This window comes from Colobus angolensis, unplaced genomic scaffold (genome assembly GCF_000951035.1).
Source record: "Colobus angolensis palliatus isolate OR3802 unplaced genomic scaffold, Cang.pa_1.0 Scaffold163, whole genome shotgun sequence".
Classification (NCBI taxonomy): Eukaryota; Metazoa; Chordata; class Mammalia; order Primates; family Cercopithecidae; genus Colobus; species Colobus angolensis.
The window spans coordinates 8,040,885-8,056,758 of record NW_012114744.1 but is presented as its reverse complement, the minus strand read 5'-3'; the positions used below and the strand labels follow the sequence as shown (position 1 = coordinate 8,056,758).

Here is a 15,874-nt window from a genome sequence, read left to right as displayed (position 1 = left end):
TGGAATAGTTTCAGAAGGAATGGTACCAGCTCCTCCTTGTACCTCTGGTAGAATTCAGCTGTGAATCCATCTGGTCCTGGACTTTTTTTGGTTAGTAGGCTATTAATTATTGCCTCAATTTCAGTGCCTGAAATTTCAGAGTCTGAAATTACTTACCTACAATGAATTACTTATCTACAATGAATGGAATATCATTAATTTCAATGAATTAATATTTTTTCATATTTATTTTTAAGAAGAGTTTTTTCAATGCAAGTGTAAATTTGTGGGGTAATAAATTAAAACTGCATAATTTTCATAATTGTAACTATGAAAATGTAATTTTCAATCATATTTACAAATATTTAATTCACATATAAATGTGTTTTATATTTCTTTCCTGATTTAACCATTTCTATACATTGACTACATATCATCTTGTGCTATTTTGTTGTACAGTACTTAGTCAAAATAGAGAAGCATTTAGTACTGATCTCTTTTGAGCACTGTCAATTTTGAGGATAAGTCTAGGTCTTGGCTTTTATTTTATGATGATTTGTAGATTTTAGAAAACCTGAATTATTTCTGAGAAAAACAGCTCCTCCATGTAGAGAGGTAAACCGAAAAGTTCCCCAGTGTCATACCTTCCTTTTGGTACTGGGAGTATGGTGTTATCTGGGGAACTGAAATAAAATGCAGTGACTTTTATTCCATACTCACAAGTTTCCATCCAAAATCAAGACCACTGAGTAGTTGATAAAACATAATTCTTCTAGCTATTAATATCACCCTTGGTGATATGGAAGACCATTGTTAATAATTGTGTGTTTGTTTTATTACATTCCTTAGATACTGAGTGATTTATTGAATTCAATTCAAATGTTTAATGTCAACCTGCCGCTGCCCCCAAATTGTCCTTTTGGAAAACTATGGGAAAATGTTGAACTTCTATCCTTTTAGAACCCCTTGAAAGAAAAAATCTTACAATGAGGCCATAGCATTACAGTTTTTACCATATTGACCCAATTAGAGTTATTGACCCAATTAGAGTTATTGTCTAAGTTCCAAATAATTACAATTTTAACTAGCCAGAGGTAATAGGACAGAGAGCTGTGAATGTCCAAGGAAGGGAGTTATTAGGAAGGGAGTTAATTTGTTGAAAAACAATGCTTGCTTGCATAGGCATAAGTCTGTGTGTGTGTGCATTATACAAAATAGGCTGTTAATTATATTTAGATTTTTAAACAGTTTGTGATTTATTATTAATAATGTTGAATATTTATGTTTGCTTTCCCAAAAGTTAAAATTACTAAGACCTCTCAAACTAATGGAGATATTAGTTAGAATTCATACTTTATTAGTGGCTTGAAAACTTTATAGCTGAGTTGGGGGTGGTTCATGAATAATTCAGATATCCCAATTGGTTACTTATCTTCCTTATATTAAAATTTTTATGCTTTGATGTTTAAAAATAGCTTTTTATCTTTTGGAGTATGGAAGGGATCTTAAACAAAACTCTTCATTTTCTAGCTGAGGAAACCTAATGCCTAGAGGCAGGAACTCGGGCGGGGGCTTGACAGTAGGGAGTTAAGGACAGAGATGAGTCAGAGCCTGAGTACTGTGTCTCCAGTTCAGTCTCATTTCACTGTAACAAAAGCAGATTCTGTGGGCATTGATAAAATAATATCTTTTTAAGGAAGACAAAAGACTCCTTGAACTTTTATTTTTTAATGAGAAAATATTTATACGGGCATTGTGTTGTAGGGGGCAGAGGAAAGGAGTTGGTTAAAGAGTACAGAAAGGATGAGATAAAGATATGTGTGGTCTTAGCATGTATGTTAGGAATCATCTGTGACAAGACTGGTAGGGACTGAACTAATTAGGGAAGGTTCAACACAGCAAATTCGGTTTCAATTTTAAAGAGAAAAAAAAAAAATCTGTCTGGGGTGTGTGCCTTTCCTTACAGTTAGCCGTGATTAGGGAAAGTCATAGCTTGGAGAACCCTTGGAGTTGAAATGTGGAGAACCTTTGGAGGTGAAATGTGGTTTTCCTCAAGGGAAGAACACCAGCTGCACCACAATTTTAGCAACTGTCCCCAGTCTCCCTCACAGACTCACTCACTGATCCCCAGAACAAGACTAATGATGAAAACAAAGCCTCCATTTCTGGCCAAAAAAGACCAAGCTCTCACTTCACTCTCTACCCTGCCTTCATCTACCCCAATCTACTCCCCTACTAAAGAGGTAATTTAATGGGCAATCAGTTTAAATGGTATCTAAGGAAATAATTTTGAAGGAGAGCTGTATTAAAATTGAGGGAAGATAAATGTTTTCATAATGAAGTAATTAGCATGATGGTTCAATGATACTGGGTGACCATAAAGCTAGTACAAATAGATTCTACCCTTGCACGCTATTTCCACAGTTGTACTGTCAATAATAGATAAGGCAAGTGACCGCGTCTGACAAATGAAAGCCATCTGCAAATGGCACAAATCATTTCTTTCAGCACTACCGAAAGGCAAACCCTTGGAGCTAGTCACCTTTTAATCTGTGGATATGCTAGCAAGTGGCAAATGACCATTCTATTGGGAACTGGTTCCCAACTGAAAAATACCACGATGCTGCTTCTTTAATTAACAGCCTTTTCACATTACTAGCACATTAAAGCCATCCCAAAGAACACCCGTGCTTATATAATCAATGTCACAGCGTCTCTGCCTAAACGAATAATAAATGTTCCTGCTCTACACTAAGTGAAAACCTATTCTCCAAGACTTTCACCTTCATAAAGATGGGCTCATAAAAATCGAAAAAGGAAAAATTGGAATGTGGTCTCATGAGGATAAAAAGGCTAGTGTTAATAATTAACAAGGAGAGTGAAGTGGAGTCAAATTAGCCATAATAGAGCCCAGAGTGACTGGCAAAGTCACCTCTCATTATCAAAAAACTCATTAAGAAATGAAGAGGTAGAAATCCCGCTGGGTTATTCTCACACTTAGGCTGTATCAGAGATTATTTTTCAGATTTCTTTCAAATGAAGGACTGTTAGGTCACCATATTGTATATTAGGTTAATCTTCAAGCTTTGAAATATGGAAGGCTGACACCTGCGTGTTATTCTATTTCAAGTGCTTAAATGAGCTGTGCATCTGAAATTCACGAATTGGTGTTTATAGATATATCTGGATATACATATACCAGGGACAATGCAGAAAGGGTATAACATCTAGATTACAGCAAAGCTGTGTGTGCCAGCTTAGTTTTATAAGTATGCACTTTACAAATGATGAAATAAGGGCCAAAATCTGAGAATATATTTAACTCTAATCCCCAGAGTTGACTGAATTCAAAATGCTGTGTCAGAATTTGTTTTACTGACCAGTATGGTAAAGGAAGTATAAAAGCAAGGAGTCACTACCTTTTTCCCCTCAGTTGAATTCCACAGTACTGTTCTAATTTCTTTTTTTGTTTTTGTTTTGTTTTGTTTTTTGAGACAGAATTTCGCTCTTATTGCCCAGTGCAATGGCATGCTCTTGGCTCACTGCTACCTCCATCTCCCAGATTCAAGTGATTCTGCTGCCTCAGCATCCCAAGTAGCTGGGATTACAGGCATGTGCCACAACACCCGGCTAAGTTTTACATTTTTAGTAGAGGTGGGGTTTCTCCATGTAGGTCTGGCAGGTCTCGAACTCCTAACCTCAGGTGATCTGCCCGCCTTGGCCTCTCAAAGTGCTGGCATTACAGGTGTGAGTCACCGCGCCCGACCTGTTCTAGTGTCTTTACTACTTGTGGACTTTTTAAAAATTTAAATCTGCTTTTCATATTTTCAGAGGGTTTAGTGCTTAAAGATAATAACCTACTCTAAAATGCCAGTGTGTTTTTTGTGACAGGTTAACCGGAACACCTGTAACTTCTGAAAACCATGGGCATCAGGAAACCCACCCTTGAGAGAGTTATTGATCATGATATAGCTGTACTCAATCATTCCCACTGATGGGGCAAGTATTGTGGGACTTTAACTCAAAGATTAGAAGGCTGTGCATAGCTTGAGTAAAATTACAGACTTTTCTATTTGCCTTTAATATTACATAATCTCATAAAAAAACAAAACAGCGTGAGGACTGCTGGACCATAAGACTTCTTTGTTTATCTTTGCCTTATTAGCTTTGGTTAAGGTTTATATTGACTTTTCTGAATTAATCTCACACGAAACAAGTGCTTAATGCCTGCAATTCACAAATCCTAGGCCTCTTGCAAATACATAGATAAATAAGAAATGATTCCTCCCCTTGAAAAGCATAAAATCTAGTGGAGGATACGCACACATATACACAGATAACTTGATGCAGTAGAGTGTAGAAGTATAACTCAAATTATGTATACCATCCTATGAAATTTTTTCATTATAGTTTTAAACTTGGATTTGTTGCCCAAAAAGTAAGAAACGTTTAACAGCTGTGTTCTATCACTTCTTGTCACTTTCTCTCCCTAGATAGACGTATATGTATATGAATATATATTAGCAAGTGCCACCAGGGAAAAGGAAGAGCTGGGTATGGTTTTAGGGGTTATTATGCTAGTTAATGTATACATTAATATTACCAAACTATAAAATTACTTATCAAATTTTTAATTAAAAGGACAATAGAATCCAATGTGTGTCCTAGTCTACTTAAATCGGATGCTTTTGGAGTTTCCGTTAGGAGGTAGATTATTATTTATATTTATTCAATAATCAGACATTTATTGAGTGACTACTTAATGTGCCAGATTCTTAGCTGGGTGCTATTCCTAGATCTCAGGGAGGGATAAAGGGATTGGGGGTGGGTTGGGGGGAGAGAGAGAGAGAGAAAGTAGGTGAGTGTTTTCCTTTTACATAATGCTGTTCTAGACTGCAGTTCTCCTGGCTTTTCTCCTGAAGCCTATATTCATATTTCCTGTTTCTGTGGTTGGGGTCTTCATTATATGCATTTGTCAACATGAAGAGTGACTTATTAATTTTCTTAGTCCACTGTGCTTGCTTTGCTTAGAGTTGATACAATTCGTAGTCTCTTAAATAATTGTTTTATGGCAAAGTCTGTTGATTTTATTGTGGTTGGTATTGTCTGTTTGTTTTGCTGGTCATGAATTACCCATTTCCTTCTGAAATGCCTAATTCGAAGTTTAAGGAGAAAAATCATTCTTTCTGGTAATCCACTAAAGCTGGCTAATTGGAAGAGGATGAGCACTATAAAATTAGATTATATGGGTTCAAGAGTCAGCAGCATATTTTTACCCTAAAAACAATATATTAATTCTTTTATTTGCTTATTCTTTATTTTACCCAGTGATTACTGTCTCAGTAATTGTTACTAATTGGATCATAGTTTAAATTTAAATTCTCTGTTGAAATCTTACTACTAAAAGCCTATGACAAGTACTTTTATAAATGTAAGACTTTTTAGTATGAAAATAATCAACACTAATTTATTATCGGGGATTTTCAAAATAATTGGGCATATTGCATCCTGGGTTTAGCTTATATTTAAGCCATTTGTTTTCTTTTTGCCATTTCTAATTGTACCATAGGGCTCGATGTCATTGATGCCTCATTATTTTCTAACAAGGTGATATTTGGAAACATGGAATCTTTTGGGGAAAAAAGTTATTTTTTTATCTGAAAAGTAGGTGCTGCTTTTCCCCTTAGATGGTAATCACTTTTTGAAACTCATTCTGAGCAGCTCTTTTCACTCCCACATACTTGGGTATGGTGTCAGAAGTGCTCTCAGATGAGGCCGCATTAAGAACTTGCCTCTTCCAATGAACTGTTGTAATGGGTGCTTTGTAAAGGCTTGATTTGGACAGGTGACAGCCCCAAGTCATAACCTATCCTTATTAAACCATATGGAGAAGATAGAAGCACTTACTCTGATGCCTCGGGCTACATATTAAGAGGGGCTTTTGACAGTGTCTGATAGGAGTGGAATGCAAGCTGCCATATGGACAACTAAGGAAGGAGCATACATTTACATAGACAAGTGTAGTGTAGTGTGTGTTTCTGTAGCTTGTCTTTGGAAACCAAATATTCTCTTTCCTTTCTTTCCCCCTCTTTGTGTATTTCTCTTTATTTCTCCTTTCTTCCCTCCCCCACCCCTCTTCTCCCTCTCCCCCTCCCCTCTATCATTTTCTCTTTGTCTGTCTCCCCCATTTCTCCCCTACTCCCTCCTTCCCCTTTCTGTCTAATTACCAAAGAAATAATACTGCCAATTTTCTAAAACTTTCAAATGTGGGTTTATAATTTGATTTTTTTTCAAATAAAAAAGAACTTTTTGCTAAATTCTGAGCAAACTTTTGGCTAGAATTTAAGATTTTTTTGTAGTTCATAGGAAATATAGGTAATCTTCATTTTCTTTAAATCCTGCAGGATATTTGCTATCAAGATTCATAACTGACCAGAGAAAATCCTTTCTTTGCCACATTCATTAAAATAAGAAACATAAAATAACCAACTTTCATATTCATTAGAATTTTTAGCAGTCTGATCTTGTACATATGGGTTAAAAATAGAACTTATAGCCATATTATTTAATGCTATATATTTTATACAAAGTATGAGGGGTATATACAGGCCTCAGTAGGTTTTATAGGTATCATTTAATACAATCTTCTGAATAATAATGTAGTAATCTTAGTATTCAAGTATTCATTCATCCAACAAACATTTGATTACTTGCTCTGAGCCAGGGACTTTTCTGGAACTTAGAATACAGATATAGTTCCTGCCTTGAGAACCTTAAATCCTTGTAGGCAGCGAGAAATATGTCAGCGAGAAATATGTCAGCAAGAGAAGATCACTTTTATAACAAAAACCACAGTGGAAACCTGTCCAGGGTAGAAGGTAAACAAGAGAAGCCAGTAACTGGGCAAGGGGACAGCAGAATGAAGCATTTCTAGAAAAGATTTGAGGAGCAAGTGTATATTGAATCATGAAAATCATTATGACTGTACCGCAGGAAATGAAAGGTAAGGCAAGAGAAATGAGCTGGAGAAGTAACTTGAAGACAGATCTTGGAAAGCTTTCATACCATGCTCAGGCTTTTGAAGCTTGTCATAATGATCCACTAAAGGATTATAATCTTTAGAGGTGACATTCTTAGTTTTATATTTCAGCAAGCCCCTCTGCTTATGATTTTGAGAAGATGGATTGGCAGAGGAAATATTAGGATCCTAAAGACTAGTTAGGTTATTATTGCATTAATCAAGACAGGAGATGAGAGGGCTGGACTAGTGCAACAGCAGTAGTGATGAAGAGAGCACAGTAACTTACTGAAAGATACTAAGAATATAAAATACACCAGTCTTGATGACTAATTGGTTGTCAGAGTGAGGAATGGTAGTTTTATAGAGGTTAACATGGAATTTTTATATCAAATCCTGGTTCTATTAATGACAAAATAATCTTAGACAAGTATTCTAAACTCTCTATGACTCAGTTAGCTTATTGATAAGTTTAAAAAAATAGTTCCAGCCAGGCGTGGTAGCTCACACCTGTAATCCCAGCACTTTGGGAAACCAAAGCAGGTGGATCACATGAGGTCAGAAGTTCGAGACCAGCCTGACCAGCAAGAAGAAACCCTGTCTCTACTAAAAATACAAAAATTAGCTGGGCATGGTGGTACACGTCTGTAATCCCAGCTGCTCAGGAGGCTGAGGCAGGAGAATCACTTAAACCCAGGAGGCAGAGGTTGCGGTGAGCCAAGGTCGTGCCATTGCACTCCAGCCTGGGCTGCAAGAGGGAGACTCCATCTCAAGAAATAAATAAATAAATAAATAAATAGTTCCTCCCTAGTAGAGTTTCTGTGATGATTAAATGAGATAAGGCACAGATAGGACTTCACATAGTGCTTGGTACTCCAAATATGCTAGGGATGAGGAGGAGGAAGAAGAGAATGAGAGTTCTTAAGTAGAGACCCAATAAATGCAGATATCAGTATATTTTTCAAATTTGCGTACTACAGCGAATTAGATGGTTTGAATGAGAATATTTTATCCTTGAAGTTTAGCATGCTTATTTAGGTGGCATTTGATGAAAGTAACTGAATTTTTTGAGCTGTAGTACCTTCTAACTTGATGATTGAATCTCCAGGAATAAATAAAGGTTCTTTCAGTGTGCTAATGAAAACATCATTAAGATAACATTAGTCTCCTAAATAAGACACCTATCATTGAGTATGATTATCGTTCACAATTTAATGGGAAATATTTTAGCATATAGCTGAGCTGAGGAAAAGATTATTTCTCCACAAAAAAAATTCTAACCCATATCAATTAGAGGTAGAAAAAAATCTGTTGTATTTCCTTCTGTGTTTACAATTACTTCCCATACCAGTTTATGTACCTGTAGTTGTCCAGCCTCTGACAAATTTCAGAAACTCATAAAGTAACATATCAAAGACATCTTCATATACATGCCACAGTGATAAACATCATATCCTTTGACCAAGATCTAAAACACTATTAGGCTTTTGGGATATTTTTGCCCTGAAGAAGATAATGTAGGAAGTTGTCATAGTGAGTGTTTTATAAGACACTGCTATTGGAGTTGCTAGTAATTAGATTTAGTAATGATACGCATATATAGCTATTCAGATCCATAAAAGTGGATGAGATTACTAACTTTTCCCCAGCTTCTACCTCTTCACTCTAGTCAAAGCCACTATCATCCTTTACCTAATCTATTGCAGTAAACAACTGAATACTAACCTTTTTCTCTGTTTTCACCCCTGGCTACCTAGTCCATTTTCCACGCAGCAGCCAGAGAGATCATATCATGTCACTCCCCTGCATAATCATAGGCATCTCAAGCTTCCCATCACAGCCACTACAAGCAACACTCCTTACTCAGTCCTAGGATCTAGACCCTGCTGTGGGCTGCCCATCCCCCTCCCTCAGTCTATTGCAGTTACTCTGGCCTTTCATCTCTCTGCAAAGACCCAAGCTCATTCTTCCCCAAAACTTGTTTGCTAGCTGTTACCTCTACCTGGAAACCGTCCCTTTAAGTCTTCCATGGAAGGTTCTTCTGTCACTTAGATTCAACTAAAATACCATCTCTTTAGGAATACGTTTCCTGACCCACACAGTATATTTTTAAATCAGCACATTTTCGCTTTGAGGGCCACAATGGGGCTTAGGGCATGTTCTTTGAGAAATATTTACAATTCATAGTATTGTCATCTAAAATAAATTCTTTATTAAATATTGCTTAGCATTACTTACTGTTTTCCTATAGATGCTCTGTTTTTTCATGGTGCAACTTAGGCACATACTCACCTATATTTTAATAAAATTGTATCATCTGCATAGAAAACATTCATCGCCTGAAAAAGGTGAGTGAACCTTGCCCAGCAGCCTTGTAGCACAAATTCTAGGACTTCTGTCACTACTTTAGGTAGGATGTTCCATACTACCATTTATTAAAGACAAATGGAAAACTGAAAAACCCATGTGATATGCTGACTGTTTTTAAATACAGATATGCAAAATTGAATGACTAAAAAGAAAAATCCACAAATAACTATAATGTTCATGAATCAAAATAGATATTCCCAAACCCACAGACACCCTCCTGGGTGAACAAGAATAGCTTTTACAAGTAATCAAGCTTACCTCATGGAATTGAGCAGATTTAGCTCCTTTGTGATACACAGCATAGCACAGAGGTTGTAACTCTGCTTAATTGCTGTATTTACATGTGTCGAGACCTTCAGGGGAGTTGGCAGCTCCCTTGAATTTCCAGCAAGTGGTCATGTGCCTATGTGTTAAACCTCTTAGAAAATAAAAACATACCACCTGCCAGGAGAATTTTAGAGAGATATTATCTATTTGTGTTTTAACAGTCATATATAGAAGGCTAATTATACTTTTTGATCAGTTTCCATGATCTGATATTCAATATGGGGGATATGATCTACTCTCATCTGCATTTTATCAGTTCTTCTGTGTCAGACTCTCTCAGGAAACGTGGTTTTTTTTGGCCCATATTTTCCAAATGTCTGATATTATCCCTCTGACAAACACTGTTTCTGCTTGGCTATTTCAGCACTTCTGTGTAATGGAAAATTTCACAAACACTTGCAAGAAATCTTTGTACCCTTGGTTGTCCGCTACGTGGATCTCATGGAGTCCTCCATCGCCCAGTCAATTCACAGAGGTTTTGAGCAGGAGACGTGGCAACCTGTCAAGTAGGTATCTTACCTAGTGTCCGTAGAGCACCTGCCTCTTCAACCTTGACCTTATGATTTTACACATGGCCATCTGTAGTTATCGCTTATGGTGGTCCCTTCCCACGTTGTTTGTTTCTTTACAGGAATATCGCCAACAGTCTTCCCAATGTAGCTCTTCCAAAAGTTCCAAGTCTGCCTCTTAATCTTCCACAGATTCCTAACATTTCTACTCCTTCGTGGATGCCTTCTTTATATGAGTCCACGTGTGTATTCCTCACTTATTTCCTGGTGGTGTGTTAGCTGGTGCATGGCCTGGGCTGTGTTCTGCGCAGATATGTTTAGACTGCATGGCATTTATCATCGTTGGTTGAGGAATACTGCTTTTTTTGTTTTGAGTTTTTTAAGCTAGTAAGCTAAGCTTAGCATATCTGTAATGAATGATGTCGATTAAAAAGAAAAAGCACACTAGTTTAATGTAGTTCATATGTAATATGTGGGACAGGAATCATTTGGTGACATTCTACCCTAAGTAAATCATTTGGTGACATGGTACCCTAAGTAAAATAACCAGAGTTCTCCTTAAGTATACAAGGCATTTTGAGGATTCTTAGCTCCAGCTTTATTACTGTCCAGATGACTCACCTTGTGCAACTAGAAAACCTTTGGAAGAATGGTTTCAAGAATATAATCTTTTTCTATTTTTATCTTAGTCTCAACTTCTAAAAAACAGTACTGCATCATGCAGAGAAGGGGTTGTCCTTTCATTGCCAAAACCAGGAAGTTCTTCTTTTGTTCTTTTATTATGCAGTTGGTACATCTTGGTATTTTTAAATAGTCTTTATATCATCAAAAACCATATTAACTTCACATCGGGATGAGCTTGCCTATTGCAGAATCAGCAACTAAGAAACACTGAAGTGAACAGGAATGGGCTTTTAAATTGATCAGGTCTGAATTTAGATCTTAGCTTATTAATTGTAAGTCTTTCTTAACCTGAGCTTTTTCCTCAACTCTAAAACAATTATGACACCTAATTGAAAGATGATGTTTTTGTGATGATTCTTTTTTTAAAAAAAACTGTATTGAGGCACATCCTAGGCTCTCAATAAATGATTAGTACTATTGGCATATCCTAGGCACCCAGTAAATGATCATTACTACTACTCTACATTGTTGTTTTTGTTATTATTACTATCATCAGGCATCGTCATTATAATTTATAATGGTATAGCTTTTAAAACTATGCCTCACAGCGATCAGAACCAAGTAATAGTTCTAGTTTACAAATGGGAAAACTTGGGCAGTTACCTGCTTTGCCCAAGATCTCATATGAAATCAACTAGAAAGAATAATCATGAAAGGAAGAAAAACAGCTTCCATTTATTGAGAATTTACTATGTTTCCAGTACATTGCCAAGTTATTTATCTCATTTAATCTTTATAACAACCTCGTATCATTATCCCCATTTTACAGTTAAGGAAACTAAGTGATAAAGAAACTAAGAAACAAAACTTACCCAATATCTCACAGCAAGTAAATGACAGAGGCAAAATTTGAACCAAAATTTGTTTGACTACAAATTCCTCACTCCTATCATTAATTTGTTCTGCTCTCACAGAACATTGTGTTTAAGAACTTGCTATTTTTCTACCTGTCTCACCACCAACTGCAAATTCACACCCAGTCAGGTATGCACACAATCAAGAAAAGAGATAGGAAAAGACCAAGAAAGAGAGTAACTTACAAAGTAATATGGCAGTATTTCTCCAAGTTAAACATCATAACTACATTCATAATACTCACTAGGATATTATGTTACATGTGAATTTTTTTCTTACAGACAAATGCTTTTGGCCATTAGAGTGTGTAAAGTGGTGTCTGTGTGTGCTCAGAAAATTACCTACAAAGTATAATGAACCTAAGTGTATGATTTTTTGTTCTTTTTTACACTGTTTTATAATTTAACTCATTTTCTTCCTAATTTCTCATCTATTTAACACTTGATTTTAGGCAAGAACACTATCACGGGCATTATCCTGTGAAATTTAGTTTTTTGTTAGTACTCTTTTATTAACTTTGGGATTTGTATGAACTCCGAATCCCTTATTGAGGACTCTTTTTTAAAGTATGTTAATCTCAGGACAGAAATAATGACAAATTGGGGCTTTGTAAGTAAAGTGATCGTGCTTTCACCATTCTGGGGAAATTGAAAAATGTTTTTTACAAGTTGATCACCATTATCTTTACCTACCAAGGTTATCAACATTAGGTTCTTTGTCAGAGTGTCCAGAATTACTCATAATGTTATGATGTTATTGCCATTTGTTTTTTGAAGTTTGAAACATAACAAGAAACATTTATATTTAACATAAAGAATTAAAAATACAACTACTGACTAAATATGAAGAATATAAAAGTAACCATGGTTTTGAAGATACATCCCTGCCTACTAATGCATAAATCATGCAAGGATTGCTCATCCACGTATCTATCTGTATATAAATCTTTATTTTTTTTTCTCTAGAAATGAATGCCAGTAAGTTAAGTTTCCTGCTGGCATTTTTAGGAAATTATCTCAGAGTCTATTATTCACATTTGAATTCTTTAATCTGTTAATAATACCTTTAGGAGTAGGTCACTGATTAGAAATAATTTTAAAATGAAAAAGCTCTGAATAAATTGCAGGTTATATGTACTAACTCCAGAGAAAGCCTACTCACATTTTTTTTTTTTTTTTTTTTTTTTTTTTTTTTTTTTTTTGAGACAGAGTCTCGCTCTGCTGCCCAGGCTGGAGTGCAATGGCCGGATCTCAGCTCACTGCAAGCTCCGCCTCCTGGGTTTACGCCATTCTCCTGCCTCAGCCTCCCAAGTAGCTGGGACTACAGGCGCCCACCACCTCGCCCGGCTAGTTTTTTGTACTTTTTAGTAGAGACGGGGTTTCACCGTGTTAGCCAGGATGGTCTCGATCTCCTGACCTCGTGATCCGCCCGTCTCAGCCTCCCAAAGTGCTGGGATTACAGGCTTGAGCCACCGCGCCCGGCCATTTTTTTCATATATCTGTCTAATTATAACAAACGCTTGTTTTCTTAATTACATTCCCAATTAAACACATTTAGTGTCAAGAATCTTACTATAGAATCAAACAGGAGAAAAATATAACCATATTCCCTATAAAGATTGTCGTATATTATTAGAAAATCTATTTTTAGTAGAATTCTGCCTTTACCAATAGATATTTTGTTTTATGATGTTTGTCCTTGTCATTGTGTTGTTAAAGAATATATACATTTCAAATAGTTACATTTCTCCATAGTAAAAAGATTATAAGAAGTAGATTTGCTTCTTTGCCAATTGTATTCAGTTACTGTTAAGACTTAGTTCCTCTAATCTACCAAACTGTACACTGTGGATGTGAAAGAAGATTTTGTTTGGTCTTTTTTTCTCTTAATTGTATCATATATGGCAAAAGGAGAAATAAAGGTAGTGTTTTTTCAACATTTTCACTGTAGAATCAGCATGGTGTTGTCTGGTTCTCTTATTTAATGGTACATTTGAGGCACTGAATATTAAGGTGAAGAGATTTAAGTGAATAAAGTGCTATGGGAGTGTTCACTGCTTTGCTGTGATTGGTCCCTAGAGAACTTAAATCTGAGGGCATTTTGGCTAGACAAGGAGATCAGGAGGAATTACTGGCAGAATGAGAAGAGAAAAGCAATGGAGGTTTGTAATAGAGCTTTGATGCTGAGGCCAGGGTGGAGGGCAGAAATAAGTTTTTCATTAGTCAAGAGCAAGAGGTGACTTTTTTTTCTAAGCTAACTCATTAAGATATATTTAGCTAAATAATGTGGTGCTTTAAACAATTTTTTTTTTTATTTTACTTTAATTTCTGGGATACATGCACAGAATGTGCAGGTTTGTTGCATAGGTATTTTCCACTGCGATGTTGTAATAAATGAGTTTATTTCTTTAATTTTCTTTTGTAGACTAGAAATACAAATTTGAAGTTAGTATATGTGAAGCAATTGTTGGAAAGCTGAGAACAAATGAATCATACAGCAGCTTTTTTTTTTTTTTGCTTTTGCTTTTATGCTTTTTATAGTTAAATTTCAATATGTTTTGATGTAGGAATATTTTAATTTCAAAACATTTGTTTCTGTATTAGCCTGTGTACTTGCATAATGGAAAGTAATAGCATGACCCTTTGCCAAAATATTATACGAGTTACCTTCTTACATGGGCTGATAGCACAGTCTTCTAGAGTAATTTCACCATAGTAGTGAATGCTTAGCAAATCTTGACTCCACAGTTAGGTATAAAGAACTGAAATGCATTGTTTTTCTCCATCTTCAGAGCACCCTGAATGTCATTTCTCTGTTAGACCACACGTTGCACTAAGTTGGGTTTTAATAAGCCAGAAAAGTCAGAAAATGAAAATAAAAGATTGCTTCCCTACCTAGCCCATTTTATTTCCAGTACCTATCTCACCTTTACCTATAATTGAGAAATTCAGGGACCCTATATTCTATACATGTGTAGAGAGACAGAAACCACCATGGTGACAAGAGGCACATATGCATGAATAACAGCAAAGGTACTGGTTGCTAACATAAGAATTTTCCTGCGTAAAACATAATTTTGGGGATTTGCAAGAATCTTTATCCTAGTGAACAGTTACAATGTTTGTTCTTATGTACACAATATAATTTCCTTAGTAAAGTATATGTATCCATTTTATCTCTTTGTATGAAACCCTACCACCATATTTTTTTTGTTGTTTTTGTTTGGTTTTGCTTTTTTTGAGACGGAGTCTTGCTCTGTTGCCCAGGCTGGAGTGCAGTGGTGCCCTACCACCATATTTATTTCTATTTTGTTCTCCTTGCCCTGCCTTATTAAGAATTGTAAAGGAACAATTAGAAGGCTGAACAAAGAAAACATTGGATCATTCAAGATTTTATATGAATTTTTTTCACTGATGGCAATTGATACAGAAAAGAAAAAACAATGTATTAATGATAAATCTAATTAACAGGAGGAGTTCATGATGTTCATTTTTCCTTTTTCTTCTAGCAATGGCTCAGCAACATCAGAAGACCTTTTTTGGAAACTTGATGCACTGCAAATGTTTGTCTTTGATCTGCACTGGCCAGAACAGGAATTTGCCCACCACTTAGAGCAAAGACTTAAACTAATGGCCAGTGATATGCTAGAGGCCTGTGTCAAAAGGTAGACATGTATTTTCAAATTGCTGCTTAATGTTCCAGCACCCAAAAATATCACTTTTTATCAAGTACCTAATATATTATTGTCACAGCCAAAGTTTCATTATGCACTACTATTCCAACATTTAGTGAGCATTAGGTTATCTTGATTAAATTCTGAGGACCCATGTAATTGATGAAATTGGCTGGGTATTTTTTTTCAGGTCTCCCGACTATTGCCTTAATCAGTAACATCTATACCATATTAATGGTTTCTTTAGGGCTTATTGTTATCTCTCTGGGAATACTGTGCTTTAAATTCCCGAGGTAGTGTCTCCTGAGACATATGAAAAAGGTCTGTTATGTTCTGTATGCATTATGTACTGTGTCTGTGTGCTGTGAAATGGCATAGTAAACTCAAAATAGGATCAGCACCATCAGCTATTCTGGGATTACTAACTATTTTCTGGTATTTTCTGTCCACATCTGATGA

General features: G+C 35.9%; 1 protein-coding gene across 2 annotated transcripts in view; it reads left to right on the top strand.

Moving 5' to 3' along the window:
- The window catches only part of CADPS2 (Ca++-dependent secretion activator 2), a 571,469-nt gene that overhangs the window by 479,608 nt on the left and 75,987 nt on the right, over nt 1-15,874 (top strand). The window contains exons 21-23 of one of the 2 annotated variants that reach the window (XM_011937407.1): nt 10,059-10,200; nt 10,326-10,445; nt 15,251-15,406. In XM_011937407.1, coding sequence (XP_011792797.1) covers nt 10,059-10,200; nt 10,326-10,445; nt 15,251-15,406 — 418 coding nt within the window. The remainder of the gene's footprint in view (nt 1-10,058; nt 10,201-10,325; nt 10,446-15,250; nt 15,407-15,874) is intronic. The other variant, XM_011937408.1, reaches the window with a different exon arrangement.